The sequence below is a fragment of the Convolutriloba macropyga genome, chromosome 3 (genome assembly GCF_964194025.1).
Source record: "Convolutriloba macropyga chromosome 3, txConMacr16.3, whole genome shotgun sequence".
Classification (NCBI taxonomy): domain Eukaryota; kingdom Metazoa; phylum Xenacoelomorpha; order Acoela; family Convolutidae; genus Convolutriloba; species Convolutriloba macropyga.
The window spans coordinates 74,693,706-74,717,423 of NC_134470.1; the positions used below are offsets into that span (position 1 = coordinate 74,693,706).

The 23,718-nt window shown below is 34.5% G+C and overlaps 2 protein-coding genes across 2 annotated transcripts in view; one reads left to right on the top strand and one right to left on the bottom strand.

The window, feature by feature from the left end:
• The window catches only part of LOC142336460 (uncharacterized), a 537,002-nt gene that overhangs the window by 360,952 nt on the left and 152,332 nt on the right, over positions 1-23,718 (top strand). The gene's annotated exons all lie outside the window — the stretch shown is intronic.
• Positions 3,134-23,718, bottom strand: part of LOC142336739 (synaptotagmin-7-like) — a gene marked incomplete at its 5' end in the record, with an annotated part of 92,713 nt that continues 72,128 nt past the window's right edge. Inside the window, 3 exons of the mRNA XM_075385648.1 lie at positions 3,134-3,549; positions 10,437-10,631; positions 11,976-12,096. Of these exons, the coding sequence (XP_075241763.1) occupies positions 3,425-3,549; positions 10,437-10,631; positions 11,976-12,096 (441 nt within the window). The remainder of the gene's footprint in view (positions 3,550-10,436; positions 10,632-11,975; positions 12,097-23,718) is intronic.

Below are 23,718 nucleotides of genomic sequence, written 5' to 3' on the forward strand. Positions count from 1 at the left end.
AAGTGTCTTAAATTTTTTGCCAAAAAACTATCAGCTCCTCAAAAATTAAAATAACAGGATTTGTTGAAAATTAACGTTTATTTAAGATTTAGTTCCCGTTTAAGACATCAAAACATAGGCCATATTTTTTATAGGACTTTTTTTTCGATCAAGTGTGTGGAAAATAGAGCAAGTTCGCATGGTGAGGAAATGACCAAAGGCATACATGTTTCATTGGTACCTCCGAGGCTTTACTTGTTCATCCCGTTTAAAAAATAAAAAGCTAAACGGTCAAACAGTCAAACAAAAATAACCATCTGAAGAAAAGTGGTTAGTACGGGAAACTATATTTAAAAGATGATTGAGAATAATATAAACGCAACATTTTTCGCTTGAGGGCAATTAATTACGCATTGCAGCGCCACTGATTAGTTAAAAAACTGACAATACGCATACAAAAGCAGAAAACCGCATTAAAACAGAGGCATGAGGAGAATATAACCAAAAGATTGCCGGAAAAAAGTCGCCGTTCACACGCTTTTTGAACATTTGGATAGAAACAGAAAAAAAAAAGATAGAAACTAAAAGAACATATTCCAAGTGTCAAAGTGTTCTTATTTGGTGTGTAATATCTGCATATTCGGTTAGATTCCAAAATTGCACATCTAAACTGAAGGCTATTAAGCATAATACTAACGCCAGCTAGCAATAGCTTTCAAGAACTTTGATAACTTAATGCACTATGGCTTAATGACCGGGTTTTATCGGTGTTCTCTAACCTGTTCTTTTGATTTTGCACTTTTAACATTGACCGTATTCACTACATTACGTAATTCAATACGCGAAAAAAAATTACAATCCACTCAGTTGAAACAGTGAAATAAATAAGTCAGAAGTCAAGCGTGAAAAACGTGACTTATAAAAAACATAAAACGTGATCAAAAGGTAATTTAAATTAAAAAAAAACATAGCAGGACAAATCCTGAAATACAATTCAACGATTTTTCATTGACTAAACAAAAAAACTAGACAGGATCGGAATGAGTGCATTGGGAAAAACGTTTCTAAAAAAATAAGAATAAAAAAACGGGAAATCATTGACAAAATGCCGCAGGTGAACAAAAAAACAACTAACGAGAAATGGAAATTTGGTTCAAACAAAAAACAAGGCCTAGATTAAACTATGAATTGACATCGAAAACCATTTAGAAACAAAATCCAATCCAAAAAATAGGAAAAAAACAGTAAAAATCAAAGTGAAATTGCCGCATGTGAACAAAAAACCACTAGCGAGATTTTTCTCACTCTACTTTAAGTTTAGATTGAAAAAATTCCACACCGCAAATTCTGCCACTCGCTTTTTCGCTCCAATTCCTGTTTCGGCGTGACCAAAATCACTACTCTAATTTGACTTAAAAAATCATGAAAATGTGTGAACATGTCTTTAACAAAACAGCGCCTAATACAATTCAAATTCTTTGAATTTTAAAAAGGAGAGCGCCTAAAAAAGCCGTTGAGAAGCTGAAATGGGCCATCAGGCAGCGAAACAATACGGACTATGCGTGATGAAGGCTATGATTAAGGACAATATTCAAACTTTAAACTTAACCGATTAGCCGTCGGGCAAACTGCTCTCAGACGACCGGCGAACGGTTGTCGTCGTCAGTAGCTAGCTACGGTTTAGTGAGGCTAGCTAGCTTTAGCTTAATTGAAGGGGTGTGAGATGAGCGTAGCGGGGGGAGGGTTCAAAGTGGGAGAGGGGTCGTGGGGGCTCAACCTCTAAGAACTGCCCTTCACACCATAAGTATAAATCTCCAAAACAGTTTCTGTGAATCGCATACTTTGAGACTAGTGAAATTTTTTCCCGCTGGAAGCTACCTGTTTATCCCGTATTTGAAGACGAATCGTCAAACGGGTCAGACGAAGATTTGGTCGATCGAAAAATCGCAAAAAAAGAACAACTGGGCTAATATAATTGCTACAAACTTCGTTTGAGAGCATTTAATTACTCTTTTGATGCTCGCGGCTTGGAAAGTTGTAAAACGATAAAAAGTGTCAAACAACGAAGCAAAAATCACGATCACCGCAATACAGCTACGCTCAGTTTACAGCTTTGCAACTACAAAACACACCCGGCAGATTGCCGGAAAATAGCAGCCGTTGATTCCCATAACTCTATTGGGATTGAAAGAAACGAAAATATCAACAAAAATTGATTTTCGTATAAAAACATTTTTAAGTGCAATTTACTATGATGTCATTTCGTAATTGAACATACTCCTGTCTCTCAGTGAGAGGCTACAGTGTCTAGTATCAATACCAATAAGCATCATAGATAGTAACTAAAATTTATGAGAACAAAGTTCAAGTACCGGGCATCTAAAAATGGGCGTTTTGGGTTTATCCCGTTTCAATTTCTTACTTTGATTTTTTATACTGACTCTCTTTTTTTTGAATTGCTTTGCTGAGCAGCTGCTGTTTAAAAGTACTTTGAGCAGAACGACAGAAGAGTGAAACTAGCCTAGAGAAGTCAAAAAGATTTCACACAAAATGTCGAAAAAGCGGCAAAATGGGTAAAGCAAAAAAATTTCTATGAAGTAAAAAACATAGCAGGACATGTCCTGAAGTACAATTCAAAGAATTTTTATTGACTAAACAGAAAACTAGACCAAGAATGGACTACGAATGGATTGAAAAAACCATTTAGAAAAAACTCCGATCGAAAAAATCGAAAAAACTGTAAAGATCAAAGTGAAATTGCCGCTTGTGAACAAAAAACCACTAGCGAGAAAGCGAATTTTGTTCAAACACTGTTTTCTCACTCTACTTTAAATTTAGAGCAAAAAAATTCACGCCGCAAAACCACTCGCTTTTTCGCTCCACTTCCTGTTTCGGCGTGACCAAAATCACTACTCCAATTTGACTTCAAAAATCATGAAACTGTGAACAGATCTTAAAAAAAAGACAGCGCCCCAATACAATTCAAATTCTTTGAATTGTAATAAAAAATAGGAGCGCTATAATAGCCGGCTGAGAAGATGAGGGAGGCTTTTAAAAAAGCAATATAAGTCACCATATTCATCCGGAGGCAATAATTAATTCAAATCTGATCAAATAAACAAAGTTAACAGAGGTCCAATAAGGAAAAACCAAAAAAACTCTCTAAACATTTCAATTATATCAATGATATACTCACTCCAGGTTGAACGATCAATCAAAATAATTGCATATATAAACGACAAAAACAACATTGCACTACAACTAGTACAAACATAACCGGCCTTTGAAAAATAAAGCATAAAACTATATTGCTTTTGATTTACACAAATTAGTTTGGCAAACAGTAATTGAACTTGGAAATGTAAAATTTGAATAAAATTTCAGTATAAAGAATAAAACCAAAGTTATGTTTAAACATCCGGAATAGGGGGGCACCCGTAACCAGTTAGACATCAGACGAATCAGACTTGAGGAAGTGCCATTTTGTGATTGGCTGACGGCGTTTTGAGATCATTTCTCGCCAATGGTCCATTTCATTTTGACCCGACTTCTTGCCCAAAATGACAGATCCTAAAAACATTTAATGAAATTAGGATTTATTTGTAGATAGTTATAATATTTTGCAAACTATCAGTGCAAATAACAAAGCAGCAAGCACGCTGAAATCGTACCCCCCCTCCCCCTACAGGATATACCATAAGAGGGGCTATATAGTTGGATATTCTCAATATGGTCAGTTTACTTTATATCGTATACAATGATAGCTGAAAACTGAGTTCTAGCTCTTTATGAGTACCCAGTGAAACGAAACTTGATACACCTTGCCATGTCATGCAAGATCTTGTCAACTTGTGCAAAACTTGACACATCTTGCCAAGATCTTGAGAGACAAAATTTTTTGGAACACCTTGATAAGATCTTTTCTAAGCAACCGAAGTGAGGGGGTGGAAATATGAACCGGGAATCCAGAGAAAAATAGGCCATGACCAGACAAACCAGACAAAATATTAGCTATGACTCGAAGTAGTGAGAATTAGCACTGCGTGACAATTAGCAATTAGCGGTGAAACTTAACAAAAAAATCACAAGTCACATCCATTTCAATGACAAAACACGAAATTGAATTATCATTTAGAACAGCACAATTGTTAATTTAATATCAGGCAATTACTTTTATTATTTCTTAGAAAAAAATTATGAAGTCGTTTGTCCTCGGCTCCCGATAACTGCTCTTATTTGACCTAGAGCATTGCTAAAGTTAATATCTGATTTGATTGAGGGGAGTAATTACCGATCAAAATGTTGTGAATACTCTTTTCCCAACATTATGCTTTTAAACTGCTCTCTTCAAGATTTTTCTTATTTAAGCAAACTTTTTTGTCCTCAGATTCTCGAATCCGTTTCTGTTGGTCAAATATCAATGAAAATACATTTCATCCCAGAAACAATGGGTTTTAAATCAATTCAACCCAATTTTTTGTTGATTGCCGCACAAATTTTCAAAAAATTATGAAAGGCGAAAGTCTTTAAACAAGTGAGGGTAAAATGATTGAAAGACGCTTTTCGGAATAAAATCATCTAAAACAAATTTTCGAATTTAAGATTAGCAAAAAACTATCGCAGGCACATCCATTTCAATGACAAAACACGAAATTAAAATATCAAGTAGGACTTCAGAATTGTTACTTTAATATCAGGCGATTACATTTATTATTTCTTAGAAAAATATTTTGAAATCGTTTGTCCTCTGCTCTCGCAGATTGCAGTTATTTGACCTAGGGCCTTGCTGAAATTAATATTTGATTTGAATGAGAGGAGTAATTAGCGATCAGAATATAGTGAGTGCTCTTTTGCTCAACATTAAATTTTTAAACTGCTTTCTTTAAGTCATAATTGAATTTTTAATACTTGATATATCTTGCCATGTAATGGTTAATCTTTCTTTGAAATCTTGCCAAGATCTTGTTTCTTGACAGCCATGCAAAAAACTTGCAAGTTCGAACATATCTTGATGTTTTCTTGGTAAGTGCCATGCAAGATCTTGGCAAGATTTACCACGAGTAAAATTTAGTATGTTTCTTATCAAAATGTACCAAGTTTCGATTCACTGGGTAAGTATTTTGGACCAAAATACTTAGCAACATTGAGAGAAACAGAGAAATAATAAGAATTAGCGCACTCGATCAAAAGCTGAAAATTACCCGGCGGAATGCCGAAAATAGCTATCGTTGATTACTATATGATCCCTATTAGGATTGAAAGGCGAACAGAAAAAAACGAAAACCACAAAACTCTTTGTACAACAAAATTTTTGAAGTGCGAGCAGATTTAATTGTTTTTTATAATAAGACATGCTCCTCTTTCCTAACAATAATATACAGGGATAAGTATGAAATCCAGTAACCAGCAAACTTTACACCTGCTAACTAAGACTAATTAGAACAAAATTCAAATAATAAGCATCTAAAATTGGAATTAATGGTTTTCCATTCCTATTACAATTCAATTATTTTGGATTGAATTGGTGCTCTCTTCTTTGTGAGATGCGTTCAAACGTTTTTTCATGACTTTGAGCGTAGCTTCAGTCTTTCAAGTGATTATTGTGTTAAAGTTGTAGGAAGGGCCTCACTTCAAGGAAATTTTTGAGGTTTTTGAGTCCTAAATTGGGTAATTTTCAACGTACTTTCGCAGTTTTGTGAGTTTTTATTGACTGTTTCTTGAATTGACCTTGATCACAGTTCCTGGAGGGTTTGTATTAGCTGGAATTTTTTATGTCAGATTTTGATACAGATTTTGGCAATAAAAAAATGTAAAGAATTTCGCTTATTTTTAAACTTTTTTTATTCTTTTAATTGCCTCTGATCGCCTGATATATATCAAGTGGGTTTTTCTTTAAAGCTTTGTTTCTAGTTTTTGCTATATTTGATTTTTTATTTGACTGTGTTATTCAACACGAAACTGATCCCAAATGTATTCGTAATTAAAATGCTATTGTGTTTTCCTTTCTCTCGATTTGTGAAGCTGTGTTTGTCTGGTTGACTCCTATTGTTCAATATTTCAGTCGGTTGCCTATTGAGAAACCGTGTAGTGTTCCATTGCCTTCCTTGAACTGTTTTTCATGGCTTGTATCGCTAAATTTTTTATACAATTGATTTATATTTGCTATAAAGAATCTGTACGGTTTCGGTTGTTTATAAGAATTTTGGGCAAAAGCAATGAAAAATGAAATCAGTATAGATTTGAGAAAATAATGATTTCGCAAGTTTTAGTAAGTTTTGTACAATTTTGGGCAAAAGCAATGAAGAATGAAATCAGTAAAGATTTGAGAAAAAATGATTTCGCAAGTTTTAGTAAGTTTTGTACAATCTGGAAAAATAGGGCTTAGCGAAATGTACTTTTTGTTGAGCGAAGTAGAAAAACAAAGCAGGACTTGTCCTGAATTACCATCCAAAAAAAGAATTAACAATTTTACGTCAAAAACCAAAGAGCACGAAAAGTGATAAAGCCCTTGATCTATCCTAAATGCACATCATGAAAAAAATTTAAGAAAAATGGAAGATTTAATTTTCAAAAGTTAAAAAACTTGACAAAATCACTAAAAATGACAAAAATTTATGAAAAAGACAAACTCCATTTAAGAAAATGGAGGAAATTTGAAAACCTCTGATACTCAGTGGCGTCGGATCAACAGAACTGCTTGAATAAAAAGCAGCTTCTCGAAACATTAGCCGATATTCAGAGCCAATAAATTGGCCAATAATACACCACACTATAGGGCCAATAATAACCGGTAACTTGAAGACTAAGAGATAAGACTACTCAAATGTGTTTTTTAAAAGAAAATGTTGGTATAATAAAAAACGACACCTATGAGCTCAAATGATTGATTTGATTCAATTTTCCTCAAATGTCAAAATCCATCATTAATGAGACGGTATGATAAGACGAAAGCAACCAATATTTAGACAAAATTTAAAAACACGCATATGCTCTCTGGGAAAGAATAGAGCAAAAGTCTCAGTAAACAACAGTTAAGAACGGAACCCAATAGTTTGGTTAAATAATTGCTACCATTAGCAATCAGTGTGATATGTCCGTCATCAGAATTGCGATAAGATAGGAACAGGTACAACAAATACTAAAAACCTCAGAAACTCATTGAAATTTTCTGAAAACGAAGAACGTGTAATTCATAGAAAGCAAAGGACGCAATTAATTTGATTGAAATAAGCTTCCATAACTATAGATAGGATCTATCAGTTCTGAGACTATGAAATAAGACAAAATGCGCAATACAATTTGCAACACTCGAAAAATCCGCGCCGTTTTTGAAAACAATTAGTGTAAGTCATGAAAAACATTAGCTTTGACCTGAAGAAGACAATTAATTTGCTGCATAATAACAACCTATGAGACTTTTCTTTAATGAAATTTATTGATGTGACTCGCAAAATTTTTTTAAAATGTTTCGAAATTTTAGAGAACAACAAAAATCAAAGTCATTGAGTTCAACAATCACGAACTTCTACTTCATTAGCTCTCAAAGAGACCTTACATTACTAATAATAAGTGACAATACCACAGAAATAATAATAGAAATGGCAAATTTCAAATATGCACTGATTTTTTGATAGCAAATAGCGTCAAAATTTAAAAAAAGCATTAGCTGCCTGTTGATGAATTCAAGCAATTGCAGATGTGCGCAATAAGAACACAAACTTACAATGATGATATATCTTAGAAAACACTGAAAACAGAAATCAAATTGCAGCACGTGGAAAAACTTTTCCGCTTTCAAAAATCTCACTCCACCTCAAAGGTAATTTAAAGAAAAATTACGATTCGAACATAGTCGCTGTTTCGCTTCCCTTGTTTCTTCGAAGTGATGAAGATCAACAATCGAATTTGATTTCTTACTGACGAGAAGGAACCGAAACAAATGTGAACCGATCTTTAAAAAGACAGCACATCAATACAACCCAAATAACTTTGATTGTAAAATATGTAGTTCGGGAAGTAGCAGTACAATTACCAAACTGCAATTCAACGAATTAAGAAGCTACTATCTTTTCAAATATATATAAATTTCTAATTAAAGCAACTTAGTGATGAGAAATAATGATTAAAAAGAGCAGAGCAGTCAAGTCGTTGCATTTGTGAACAATCATTAGAAAAACAAAAATTGACTCCTCATCGACATCAAAAAAATTATGCAAATGGATCATTAAAATGTCAGAGTCCTAATATTGTTCAAATCCTTCGCAATGTAAAAAAAACGCAACAGCACAAAAATAATATGCTGAGAAGATTCCGATTGTTAAAAAAAAATAAATTATTTCATTGACGCGACGAATTAGTTTTAATTTATAGCATCAGCGTGGTTGGCAGAATGCAGAAAAAGACGTCAATTGCTTTATGGAATCTCAGCAGGCAAGTCTCGTTAAAGGAAGATTTCAAGCGCTAAATTTTTTGATCAAAGCAATTTAAAAGTATATAAGAAGAACAGGTTTTTAAACTTGCATTGACTGACAAAAAACCGCAAATGCGGATTTGACGTCCTGATAGTCCTTCCTTTAGGTCTTTAGTTACAACACACAAAAACCAAATAGCGTTAAATTAAAATTATCCTACCAATCAGCACAAAAAGCAGATCTAAATAAATCGATATTATATAACTAAAAAGTATTTCGTTAAGAAACGGTAGCGGTTTGACTTGCAACTGAACTTAAAAAATGATGACAAAATTGATGAAAATACTTGAGTGCTACGAAAAGTTAATTCTCAAAACAAAATGAGATGTAGCAGTGGAAGCCGGCTACAAGTTTTTCTAATTCAGAGAGACTAACGAAATTTCTTGCTGAAATTGGCATACAAATTATTTTAAAATTCAATAGAAAATTTGACAAAAAAAGTTTTTGAACCGCAATTAATTTTTTGAACCAAATCTGTCTCTTGCCAAAAAAAAACTTCAATGTTTTTTATTTACTTATATTTGTGACACATAAAAAATGCTTTGAGAAATTGGTCTTCAACTGTCTAAAAAATTGGATAAAAATTGTTCGTTTTTCATTTTATTAGTTTCAACATCGAGAACTTAGTGTTTTGAAAAGCATCCAATTTTAAATGCTTTTTTCCAGACTTTTTTTATGTTAAAACCACACAGAGAAAAAAACATCCGACACATTCGGTCACAAGCACAATAACTTATTAGACCAGTGAATGTCATTAAATTGAGAATCAACATTCTGTTTTTAGTTATAAACTTAAAAAAGTTTTGACATTACGATTTAATACTTAATTGATAATTTATTCTATTCTGCGTATATCAAGCTTGGTTATGACTTAAAAAAATGTTTGAGAAAATGAAAACAAAATCAACAAAACATGATTTGTCGTGTAACTTGTTAAACTAAGAAAAAAAATTACAATTAAATTTTTAAATGAAAATCGCGCTCACGTTACCACACAACTTAAAACAAACACAAAATTGCAAGCGCACTAACTGGCAAATAATTGCTGCAAGTAAAGGTTTTTTGGTTTCAAGTTTCACAAGTTTTTATTTTCTCAGAATGTTTTAAAACAAAGCATTTTCCTTTATGACAAAAATTGCCCCAAATTTTTCCAAAAGTGGGGGCCAATAAACCATTTAAATGCTAAAAACATTCGGAAGAAATAACAGCTGGCTGAAATTGAAAACCATTTTCAAAAAAAGTATACGAAGCAGAAAATAAGTTACGATTTGATTTTGAACTTTTAAAACAGTAAAGAAAGAGTAAGAAATGTTATTTATCACCTTTTAATCTTTTTTCTGCTCTCAGTGCCTCAAAGCTCCTGAATAAAACTAAAATTTTAAACAAATTTTTATGTAAATTTTTAGTGCTGCTCTGTGAGATCTAACAAGGAATATGAGAAAAAACTTTCAATGTTATTTATGGAAGTCTCTGGTCAGAATTTTTTGGACTCTTTTCAAATTTGCGATTAGCAATAAGTGTTAAGGCTGGCGAAAAAAAACTGATGGCAGAATTGTTGAGCGTTTTTTAGTAAACGGCAACGCTTCAATTTGACCATCAAACATGGAAAGAAAATTGGAAAAAATTGCAGGTTTTCAACGGGAAGTTACGATTGGAATGAGGTGTCGTGGTGGTGATGGTGGGGGGGGGGGGGGGGTTCAAAAAAACTGCTCCTCGTACCCTGAATTTGAGTCTCCTAAGCATTTTTTGTGAATAGCATACTTAGAGACTAGTAATGCTCTAAGAGAACTACTCAGCCACTTAACTCCCTCCGGGCTTTACCTGTTTATTGAGGACGAAAAGTGTCAAATTTTCAGACGAAAAAAAAACTATCAGACGGAGAGTTGGTATTACGACGAAAATGCATAAAATCAACAACAGGACTAACATAATTGCTACCAACTTCGTTCGAGAAGAAAAATTTTATAAAATGTGCGTTTTGGTTACCAATTTTCTCGTTCCACTTGAACTGGTCTCTGTCCATGACTGTGATGACGAGGTGTGTGTCGTCCATCTTATTGGGGGGCACTCGGAACGTGAAGGACTCGTCGAATGTGGGGTTGAGGGTGACTGGCTTACAAGTTGTCTTCACCTTCTCCACCCTTCTGTTCTCGTACATCAGGTAGATCTTCACATACGGATCTAACACATTAAACAAATCCATGCCAATCCAAAATACTCCTCATGAAAGGTTTTATAATTTTCCTATGTTACGTTATGTTTGGCGCAAATGTATAAACAGGTTTTTGAGGCAATAATCTCATAAGATCTCAATGAAAACCTTATTACTCAAGGTCGATAGGCTCCTTCACTTATAACTTGATCCAGTTAAGTCACTCCCAAAAAAAATTATTAAATTTTTTTAAAAGGATTTAATCCGAAGTTGGAATTTAATATCCCATACCAAAGCGACCTATGATTAGAACATATTTCAGAGCACTGTGGAGGAGTTATGTGCTTGAAATTATGACTCTTTATGTTATTCAACCCCAGGAGTTCTGGTCAATCGTCCGAATTGAGTCTGATTAGAGGCTATTTCAAGCGCTCGAAAAAATGGACGCAAGGTCTCACAATCATATGCGTTTCTGAGACCGTGATAGCCTGTCTGATCAGAGAAGGTTCAGAAAGCATGAACGTCTGATCAGAGGATACTTCGAGTGCACAAAATGCTGATCATCGTAGTTTGTTTTCTGTAGTTAATTGCCTGGTAGGGAGATGTATGTTGGTTTGAACAAGAGCAAAAAAAGTCATCCTCTGATCAGAGAACAAAGTATCATTTTTTGGGTTGGATTAAAACCAAGGGGTCGAGCCGCTGTCAATATAAATCTCCCTTTAAGTGCGAGTGTAAACCTGTAGATCAAAACGTTTCTGATTAAAAAAACTGTCTACTTTATCACCAAAGGTGCTAGTAACTCGTGACAATGAGATGCAAACATCCAAAATAGTTTTTATTGAATAGCCAAGTATCCTTTTAATTGGAATTGCAATTGCAAAAATTTCGAGAGCTCTTGAGTCTGGTCAGAAGCAACATCGGGCGCAAGGTGGCCAGAGGGTGTTCTTAGCGCACGAAAGTTTGATCAAATACGGATTTGAATGCAAAAAAAGTCTCGACTAAAATCTAGGTGTTGTCTGGTGTGGAGCATGATTAGAGGCAAATTGAAACTTTGATCAGAGTCAATTTCTAAGCGCAAAAAAGACTGGAAAGTATTCTAGGAACATGTTGGGTCGGGTCATGGTTGCACAGTTGTTAGGACAATGTTAAGGATTGAGTTGGCGTGGGATAGATCAGGGATTGGCCTCATCAGAGATAACTAGCGCCGGAAAACCACCTTGTACATGGTGCATGAAATTCTAATCCGATGTCTGATCAGAGGTCATTTCGGTCTGACACGGTCTCATCAGAGGGGAAAGTCTGGAAAGTGTCTGACCAGAGGACGCTTCGGTCTTAACCTCAACATGGGAGATGTTTCAAAGGTGAAAGTATACCTGAGTAGCCGGATAAGTCCATGGGTTTGAGATCCTTGCACTTGACCACAGTGGAACTCAGAATGCCAGTGACTGGGTTGTATGCCAATGTCATCAGTATCTCACCGCGCTTCATCTTCTCCTAAAGAACACAGCACAGTTAAGACTTGTCTTTCAAGATTGTCCTTTTTCTCCTCTTTTAAGGAACTGAAATTTTCACGACGTAGAATCCTCAACTGTATACAATTTTAACATTAAAACAGCTTGCAACAATTCTGCTAGCAAATTTCTGCTTGAAAATTTGGTGTTTCTCCAACGATATATTCAACATTAATGAACAATTTTTCGGACCATAATAACATATCCCCCCCCCCACCCCGACCCCATTATCATATATGAAAACTATTATTTTACTGTTCCAACGCCACTTAAGTGTGTGTGTGTGTGTTCTAGTTCTGTGTGGTATTATTAGAAAACTCATCAAGCGGGAAATTTCTTAATTGGAGGGTTTTTGACTTTTCTCTAGTTCGAAGAGTCGTCGAGGTTTAAAAACTAGAACACCGCCTTTTTCAGCTAATTTCATTCGCTTTAATTTAAGAATTTTTCAAAAAATCATGTTAAAATTTTCAATTGTTACAAAATTCTCCCTATTTTTTAAATTTTTTTAAACGTTTGGTTCACCCCTATTTTTGGTGTGGATATAAATTTGAGATAAATTAGCCGAAAAATAAATTAATTTGCACTAAATTAGACAAATTTTTCAGAATTTTTACATTTTTGTGCAAGAACTAACCTAAAACAAAGCTGGTAGGGTTGGGCTTAAATACGAAAGAATTTTAATTCTTTTCAGCTCTCCAGATTCTGCGGGTACTTTTTATTGCAGGATTTAACTATGATTGAATCAATTTCTGGCTTCTCAGTTTTGGAAAATTTTTTGTAATTAATTTTGATGTTCAATTCCAAGACATTGCAGTAGTAGTTCTGATTCACCGGCTTTGTCTTTCGACAAATGTTGCGTTAAATTTTTCAGGATTTTGATGGGCATTTGCATAATCTACCAAATCTGTCCCTTTTAGCGCAATTAGTTTCAGTTCATTGCTATTAATGGCTTCAATTAATAACCCAATCGTAATTTTTCAATCAAAATCTAACTGACTTTTTTATGTTTATTGGTTCAGTTTAATGCTATTAATCGCTTCAATAAAAAATCCAACCGTAACTTTTTTTAATCAATATCTAAATGGCTTTTATATGCTAAGAAATTATTTTTATTACTTTTGACTAATTGTTGTTTAAACTATTTGCTTATATTTTTTTGTTTCCAGTCACTCACTTGTTGCCAAATACTACTGTTGACTACTAAAACAATTGCATCCAGGTATTTAACGTTTTATATGAACTCGCTCATCTTTCGGGGGTCATCTTGTACGAGTTTTATAGCACAGATGAAACAATCATCATCTTTTCATGTGTTTTTGATCATTTTTTATTTCTGATATTTTGGTTACTCCTGCAATGAGCAAAATTCCAATTTGAAAGATAGTGTAGTGATTTCCATTTATCTGAGTTGTCTTTTTCTTTTGTTGCTCAAAAAAACTAACAGTAGGAACATTTTTTCAGCAACTATGCTTAAACATGTTTACCATCTGTTCATTTGTCTGTTATAAATGAAACATGAAAACCTATCCTCAATTGTGTCATACGATATCTACAAGTATTTTTGATTTATTTACATAGACATCTTATCCTAAGATTAAACTTCTGCCCAAATTTGATTTGCCATAACCAACTTTCTCCTACCTTGATCCTAATTCTACCTTGATCAAACATTTGATGCCAAAAATTATACTTGATGAGTTCTGGAATTCTTTTAAAAGTCGGTTAAAGCATCTCTTCAACCTTTTGAACAATATCTTGGTTATCTATTCAACAATTCACTACCAATCATTTACAGGATATCTTTTTGACAATTTCCGAGAATTGACAGAAAAAGCCTAAGATGTTTTGAGTTCCAATTTTGGGGCCGATGATTTAAAAAAATTTTGTCAAAAACGTTTTCATACAGAACTACAATCGAAAACAACGTATAATGTACGGTCTTTTTAATCCAAATTTTTTCTTAGCTCAGATGAATTTTGCGCTATTTTCAACTACTTTTCCCGAATTATTTAGACACTTGAAATACCTTTGTCACTAAAAAACGAGAACTTGGTTATGAAGTGATAGAAATAATAAAATTTAAAAACTTTTTTGAAAATTTTTTCTCCTCAGTATATTTATTGTTATCTAATCATTTAGTCGCAGAACAATATCCATAAGGATTGCAGATTAATTTCAGAATTTTTACAGGAAAATATGATTATAATAATAATATCAATTGTTCAGATCAAAAAATATCCCGTTAAATCATTCCCTTGTTGTCTTGTTCCTTCTCCTAATAAGAGTTTTCAGCTTTCTGTGGGAACTTATGATGGCAAACTGTCTTGTATTTAGTTTACAAAAATCTTCAAACATTTTTATGACTATTAGAGCGAAACGTTTTAGCAGAGCTGAGTTGCTACTGTATCAACAATAACTTTGATATAGAATTACAATGGCTGTAAACATTTTAATCAAAGGTGCTCTCAAAAAACATCTTTTTTTGCCAAATTGCTTTGAAATTGCAATATAGTGAAGACCCCGATCTGAGCCTGATTTTAAGCAAACGACGGAAAAAAATAAATCAAGAAAATTAAATATATTACTGAAACCTTTGAAAACATTTCCATGCGTTTATGTTGTCTGAGCTGATGTTTTAAGGACAAAATTTATCAAAAGAATTGAGTGCCGCTGATATCATCAAAAAACATCGACAAAAAAGTTGAAATACTTTGAAAAAAATACAATTGCAATTTTTTTGTTAAAGCTGGCATTTTTACAGCCCACAACTTAAAAAATATTATCATTTTTAGCAAGAGCTGCGTTAATTACGACCAATGCCGCAGAAAGTCCATTTTGTTAAAAAGCCCACACAACTATTAGAATGCTTCAAGAAAGTACCCAGCATCTTGGTTTCAACTTGAGAGGCTATTTTTTGATTTTGAAGTTATGACTTGTCAAAAATTTCAACACAAAATCCAATTTGTAACCATTAGCCGCGGTACTTCAAACAGAAAACATCGACAAAAAAGTTGAAATACTTTGAAAAAAAAAACAATTGCAATTTTTTTGTTAAAGCTGGCATTTTTACAGCCCACAACTTAAAAAATATTATCATTTTTAGCAAGAGCTGCGTTAATTACGACCAATGCCGCAGAAAGTCCATTTTGTTAAAAAGCCCACACAACTATTAGAATGCTCCAAGAAATTACCCTGCATCTTGGTTTCAACTTGAGAAGCTATTTTTTGATTTTGAAGTTATGACTTGTCAACAATTTCAACACAAAATCCAATTTGTAACCATTAGCCGCGGTACTTCAAACAGAAATTTTTGGAATTTACCACTCAATCCTTTATCAAAGACCAAAGTCATGAAAAAATTTTTGAACAGATATTCTAAAACAAAAGATTCGGTGAACCATCATAATCCAATCGTTTCTGCTTCTTAAAATTCAGAACATTAATCAAGCACTCAGTAGATGCTCTGGAAACTAAAAAGAGTTTGAATTTTACTGGTACTTATTGTTGTATCAATTTGAAGACTCACCAATCTTTGGCTCATCAAATGCTCGGAGTCACCACTCCGTGTATTTGAGTACTGAACCCTTAGAAAATCAGTAAAAAGTTGAAAAAGAGTACCGAATCAGTCTACTTCAAGTATAATTCCTATAGAATTATTATACCTTCTTTTGCTATAATATTATACGCGCTCGTAATAAAATATGAGTTTGAAGACAAGTGACATATAGTTTTTTGGCTTTTTTCTATTTTTTTCAAACATCCCAAATTTTCAGATCGTAAATGACAAATAATTATGCCAGGTCAAAATATATTTATTCTTTGTTTTCTCAAAAGTTGCTCGAGCGCCAAAATGTAGCCGATAACACGAGCCAATTTTTTCTACCTTGTCTAATACAAAAGAATTTCAACCCTACCACTGTTGGTTTTCATCTTCAACCACAGCGGTAATAGGAGTTCACTGAATCTGTTAATATGAACTCAACCTTTTCATGACCATAAAAACAACAGATTAAAAATATTCTGAAAATTACATTGACCAGTCTGTATTTTGACATAATTAAAGAACGGACAAGTGTAAAAATGTCAAGTTAAAGTCCTAGATATACAATGGTTCAGTACTGAAATTCTCCTGGATGGTACCCCTGGTATTTAAAGTCTTTTTTCAATAACTTTGTATCTCTTATCCGTTTCATACGAAGATAAAACAACAATAAGGATAAGCGGGGTCGGAACATGATGTGCAACCCTACATTACTGCAACCGTTTTTTTTTTCACTGATAATGGTTTGTATAGAATAATAAAAGGTGGGGCTGTCCCGTTTAATTTATATAACATATGACATTATTTTTAAGCCCTTAAAGGATTTTAAAATAATAATTATGGAGAGTTGTGATCTACAAGATAAGATAAGATAATGAAAGTTTTCGAGAATGGACCATAAAGATATAATGGTAACTCTGCAGTACGAGTTCTTTATTTTTAGAATTGAACACTTTTTTCGGAAACCTCTCAAAGCTCTTCACTTGACACAGACCTCATTCCGAGCAGCTTGACCTCTGTTTGATCATTAGGTGTGGTCGATTTGAAATATCTCATCATTTTTGCTTCAAATCGTCAACCTCTAAAATTTTAACGGATTTTTTCTCAGTATACAGTTTGCTACATGGGATTCATCTGCAAAACCATTATTTGGTGAATCGTCTGTACTCAATAAATTTCTTGAAATCTAACTTTCCCTTTTCTTTATTTCATCTGATGTAAACAAACAGACGTTTTAGATGTGATACTCACCAGATCAAGTTAATATAGTTACTATTTATAGCTACAACTAAAATGAGATAGGATAGTGCCTTCACAAATTGGTTAATTTTGTTTAAAAAAATAATATTAAAACTCATTAAACAGAAAACCGCAGACTTAAAATGGAAAGAGCATTTCAAATTGATTTTTTTTCCATTCTATGCTGTCCTTCTTTCTAATTCAATGAAGCTAAAATTGGAACCTTTATTATCATACATAAAAATTCCAAACGTAGCGCCTTTAATTAATTCTAATTGCAAAAATTCCTCTCGGTCCCTCAAATTGTGGCACCATTCGGACGGCTTTTTATTTAAATTACAAGTCACGTAATAGTTTTACATCTTTGCTATGAACAGCAATGTGCTGTTTCGAAATTAAATTTAGTGCAAAACGAAATTGGCCGGCTGCAAAAAGGCGTTTTGTAGGACTGAACACTGCATGCAAAAAAATGAAAAAATACTTTTCAGCCACAAAAGAAGATACAATTTTCAGCCGCAAAATGTAAGCAGAGTTTATCTGTTGAAAATTTATCTGCCTGGCTGCGCGTCGCTTATCTCTCAAGGTGCAATCGTGCGAAGGTATTATGTAGAATTGGTGCGGAAATTTTAGTTCGACATGAAAAACGGGGAAATACTTTCAGTCAAATAAGCAAAAAGAGCATAGTTCAAAAATAGAACAAAGTCAAAAGCTATTTTCCGCTCAATTTTTCATACATCATAGGGGTGTTTTAACCTCATAGGAAAATAAGGACCATTTGATGTTGCTTTTTACGTTTGGGTGTAATCGGTTAAATTATCAGCTTTGATACTTATTTGGAACTATTAACTTTATGAAGTTGAATCCAGATGCTGCCTTTCTGTTTTATAACTACAAATATAATGTATCAAACAGCATAATGTTTACTTAGCCACTATTTTGGTCTATGGGACTGACTGTTTTCTTTTCCTAATGAAAGTGCGTAAAATTTAATTGAACGAGAGGCAGGCTTTAATAATTTCGCACTTTTAGGCTCATGAAATTGCCAATTTTTTTTCTCTGCAAGCACAACCTTTGAGCTCAATTAGATATTTCCTTGAATTTTTGCCTTCTTTTTTCCCGTTTCTTGTCCTTCAAGTTGAATCTTTATAATTATCACAGACACGAAGCTTAGTATCGAAACGACGTAGATTTGTTCAATGACGAAGGCAATTACAATGCTTCTTAAAATGATATTTACAAAACTAATCATTTAAATCAAAACTTTTTTTTGATAGGAGCTAAAAAATATTAGTAATTGCTCTCGAACGAGGTTTAAGGCAATTATTAATAACGTGTGAGTCTTTTTCTGGGCGATCTTTTCGTTCTGAAAAAATCAACGTCCGGTCTAGGGCGTTAAACTGGGAGGGATATATAATTAGAAACGTAACAAACTAACGTCGGGTGAATTGCTCATAATAACTGGTGAGCATTTGGCTTTGGTAGTAACCAGCTTGGGCTTAGGGCGATTAGCAATTCAGGAGTTGGAGAGGTGTTGGGAGATGATTGAAGGCAGGGGAGGTGTGAGAGGAGTGGGCGTCTCCAGGGTGTGGGGTTTAGAGGGGTCAAACGTGCATGAAATGAATGAGGCGTGGGTGGACGAGGGGGGATATGGAATGACGAGGGGAGACCGGAATGAGGCGAGTCCTAATGGCCGGAAAACCGTCATTTACATCATGAATTTATATATTTTGAGAAGCTACGGTGAATTGTACTCTTAGGGACAAGTAGAGTTTTAAGAGAGCTGAGTTGCATAAAAATCATCAACAAGGCCGAAATAAATAACATAACCGACTAATGTCGGAGCAAATTGCTCTCAAAAGACCGGCGAGCGGCTGTCTTCATCAGTAGCTAGCTACGGTTTAGTGAGGCTAGCTTCAGCTTAATTGAAGGAGTGTAAGAGAACTTAATGCCCGCTGGGTGCTACTTTTTTATCCCGTTTTGGAGGAAGAAACGTCAAATGGGTCAGACAAAAAATCCGTTAAGACCAACAAGGTTATTATTATTGCTACTTCGTTTGGGAGCAATTAACTACAAACTTTGTCTGCTGGCAATTTTTAAAAACTTCGCAATTAATTAACAAATTGCAATTTTATTGCTGAAAAATTCCCAGAAGACCGATTAAAAATTGATGATTTGCGCCAAAAACAAAGCTTGAATTGCAATTCTGGCAGCTTCATTCTAAAAGTCTCATTACAAAATGCACCAAAATCGACTTTTTTAACTTTTAAACCTCAACAGCCGTCCATAATTACTTTATTGACGTGAACTAAAACAGTAACACTATTCTTGATTGGAATAAAAACAATAGAGATCTTGAAACGTGGAATATCAAAATGGGTGGTCATCTTATATTTCAATGCATTGACGATTTAACAAGATTCAAGTTTCAACCTCAGAAAACTTGGTTTTAAAGATAAATTCTTCTTCATGTTGGCAATACTTTTTTTCAATTAAGCCGTTACGAGAAACAAGTTGACCTTAAATCGTTTATCAAATTAAGGATATTTAGTTGAGCTGAAAGGTAATGGTAGAACTAGAATGGTTAAAAATGTGTAGAAGTTGTAAAATTTACAAAGTTAAGGTCAATGTTTGTGAGGTTTTAGATAGATCAAAGAACCCGGCAGTCTTAAAAAATTGGCGGTCTCTACCACAACGGCGTTTTACGTCAAATTTTTCGAATATCTGGCGTTTTTAAGTGCGTCAGTTCAATAAGGTTTCCCGGGGTTTCTTCATTTAACTTAAAATGCCATTATTTAAAATTTGGCTGCTTTGACGATGCAAAATTTAATTCTTTAAAAGTTTTGTCTTACTTTGAAAAAAGTTTTTATTTATTAGAAATGATTTTTTTTTGGCAAAGGCAAGATTTTTTTCAACCTTTTATGTTTGCAATTTTAATGAGCTTTGTCTCTGCTGATACAATTTAACATATCGCCATTGAAGGGATTTCAAATTATGATTTTTTCAAGTAAAGATAACATTTTTGTACAAAAATTAACATCATAAAACAATCTGAGAATTTTTAATTTTATTCATCCGGAAGCATTTGTTTCCCGCTATGAGTAAACTTATTATCTGAACTAGCATTTTATAGTGAAACCATGCTCTCTCTGGCAACAGTCGATTTTGTCCATCTAATGGCAACAGTAAGAGAAACTAAAGGCAACTGTAAATGGCTTTTTTTTTCAGGATATCGATAAGCTTGATATTTGATAGATTCTTCGATTGCTGCATCTTATAAACGATTTGATAAATTTAGTTATTAATCTAAGCAATATACTTAGTTTTCTGTTAAAAATTGGCAGAATTAATTTTCGGTTTTGAGATATCGCCTCACTGGGATATCTGAGTTGGGAATCAAACCACCCGAATTCAAAAGTTTGCGCTTCAAAACTGCTCGGTTTACTTTTATCTCAATTTTTTGTTGTAAATTTATATTGAATTTCTATTTGAATCACTAAAAATTACTTGAAATAAAATTAACAAAACTTTACGACACCAAAAGATGTCACAATAATGAGGCATAATGATGACTGGTTACAGACATAGATATTGAAACGAAAGGAGAGTTTATACGACACACTGATCAAGTTAAAATATCAGTGATTGATATTGAGGAAAATAGTGGTTCTGTTTCCGTTTCCCTTTATTTTCATATCCCATCAAAGCTCGTTTTTGCATTGCTAATGTTTCGTATATCCTTATGCATGGTAGTACTTTTAATTGCATTGAAAATGTACACTACTAGGATATTGTAAAATCAATTGTTTATAGTTATCTGGAGTCTAAATCAGATTTTGAATCAGAAAAAAAATACTCTGGATCAGACAGATTCAGAGTAAAATTTGACCTGAATCATACCCTGAAACAGTACTGAAATCGTCCTGATTTTTTGCTGATTCAGTACTGATATCTTCCTGATTCTGTTCTGATTCAGTACTGAATTCTTCCTGATTATTTCTGATTCAGTACTGAAATCTTACTGATTTTTTTCCGAATCAGTACTGATATCGTCCTGAATTTTTCTGATTCAGTACTGAAATCTTCCTGATTTTTTCTGATTCAGTTTTGAAATTCCTCAATACTTAGATATGTTTAAATAAAGGAAAGAAAACAGATCCAAGGTAGTAAGCAGGTGCATAAGATAATGCTGATGATAACGATGACCTTGATGATTACGGATCAGTTGCAAAATCAATATGAGATGAATGCAATGATGATGAACAGGGTTTGTTATAAACGAATAGGTATTGAACAAGCAGCACGAAAGTGAGATCACTATATGATAATCAGACCAAGTTGTGAGATTAAAAGAGATGAAATTCGGAAGACCAAGTACGAAACGTCATCAATAAGGTTTTAATTTAGCTTTATTCAAATTTTTAAGTCATGAAAAATTAGTTTACCCGGGTCAAACTTTTCCGCCTAAAAGGATGTAAGAGTGGGGCTGTAATAGGAGGATTTTTTAGAAAAATGCAGCTCAAAACTCTTACATCTTTTCGGGGTGCATTAGGCTTCCCACGGGAGCAAAACGGTGTAAGAGTGAAGGGTTAAAAGACAAATTAGCCCCCCCCCCCCACACACTCTTACATCTTTTTGGTCTGTCAAGGGGGGGGGGGGTAGAATGGTGTAGGAGTCCGAGTGTAATCTCTCCATTACCCCGAACTCTTCCATCATTTTACCCCACTTGACAGACCAAAAAGACATGAGTAGGGGACTAATTTGTCTTTTACCACCTTTCTTACACCATTTTACCCCCGTTGGAAGCCTAATGCAGCCCAAAAAGATGTAAGAGTTTTGAGCTGCATTTTCCCAAAAAATCCTCCCATTACAGCCGACTCTTAAATTTTATTAAACCCTCTGAACAAATAAACCTCTCACTCTTACACTCTTTTACCCCCCTTGCAGCCGAGCTCTTACACCATTTTAAACCCTCTGGACAAAAATTACCCCAACACTCTTACATCAATTTATCCCCCCTTGGCAGCTCAACGCTTACATCATTTTACCCCCTCTGAACAAATTACTCCCTCACTCTATCGCCATTTTAACCCCCCTTGACAGCTCAACACTTACCTCATTTTACCTCTTTTGAACAAATTATCCCCCCATCTTACACCACTTTACCCCATTTGACAGCCCAGTTCTTACCTCATTTTAGCCCCTCTAAACAAATTACCCCACACTCTAACACCATATTTCCACCTTAGCTGCCCAACTCTTACATCATTTTAACCCCTCTGAACAATTTACCCGTTCACTCTTACACTATTTTACCCCCTTGACAATTCAACTCTAACCTCAATTTAGCCCATTTCAACAAACTAACACCTCACTCATACACCACTTTACCCCCCTTGACAGCTCAACTTTTACATCATTTTACATCTTCTGAACTAATTACCCCCCACTCTCCTTAAAAGTTCTCCAATTGCAGCCCATTGCATCCCACTCTTACATGGCAATTTTAGTCAGGGGGTAAATTCTCAAAGTCTTTCCATTGCAGCCCACTCTTACATAGAAATTTTAGTCAGGGGTAAATTCTCAAAAGCCCTGCCATTGCAGTCCCTTTTAGGCCACTGTTACATTGTAATTTTAGTCAGGGGATAATTCCTCAGTCTTTCCATTGCAAGCCCACTCTTACATAGAAGTTTTAGTCAGGGGTAAATCCTCAAAAGTCCTGCCCTTGCAGCTATTGTAGGCCACTCTCACATGGCAATTTTAGTCGGGGGTAAATCCTCAAAAGTCGTGCCATTACAGCCCACTGCAGCTTACACTCAAATGGCATTTTTAGTCAGGGGATAATTCCTCAGTCTTCCCTTGCAGCCCATTGCAGCCCACTCTTACATAGAAATTTTAGTCAGGGGTAACTCCTCAAAAGTCCTGCCATTGCAGCCATTGTAGGCCACTCTCACATGGCAATTTTAGTCAGGGGGTAAATCCTCAAAAGTCGTGCCATTACAGCCCACTGCAGCTTACACTCAAATGGCATTTTTAGTCAGGGGATAATTCCTCAGTCTTCCCTTGCAACCCATTGCAGCCAACTCTTACATAGAAATTTAAGTCAGGGGTAACTCCTCAAAAGCCCTGCCGTTGCAGCCCATTGCAACCCACTCTTACATAGAAATTTTAGTCAGTGGTAATTCCTCATAAATCCTCCATTGCAGCCCAACTTTTACATCATTTTACCCCCACAGACAAATTCCTCAACCCCCCCCCCCCCCAATCTTACAACAAAACGGGAGGATTTTAGGTAGGATATTCGACCCGGGTAGTCAAAATAAACGTTGGAAGCTTCTAAAGTACCAAGAGCATACGCTGCGGTTTTAAATGGAATGGTTTTTGATCAGACCATCCAGGGTCGATATGACATCTTTTTAGAATATCGATCAAAACTAAAGTCTTAAACTTAGTGAGAATTAGAAAGAAAGTTTGACTTACCAGATTAGAAAGACAAGCAAAATGACTTCGATCAAAGAAATTATATAAATGAATCGTCAAGAAATGGTGCTGAGAATCAATATTCGGTTCAAATTGGTGAATCTAGATAACTATTATTAGAGTTAGATTAAGTGATGTAAAATCTTCCCAGCATGTATTAAATGATGATGATATCTCCGGAAGTGTGAATGAATTCTTAGAAAAGTGCAAATGCATTCCATTTATGGTTCCCTTTGCGACTTATTTGCAGAAGCTAACCATATTGGGTAACCCTTGCGACCCCCACTATAAATCACGGTGCTAAGATTAGTTTTGTATCTTGACTTTTTCACACTGATAATGGGTAGA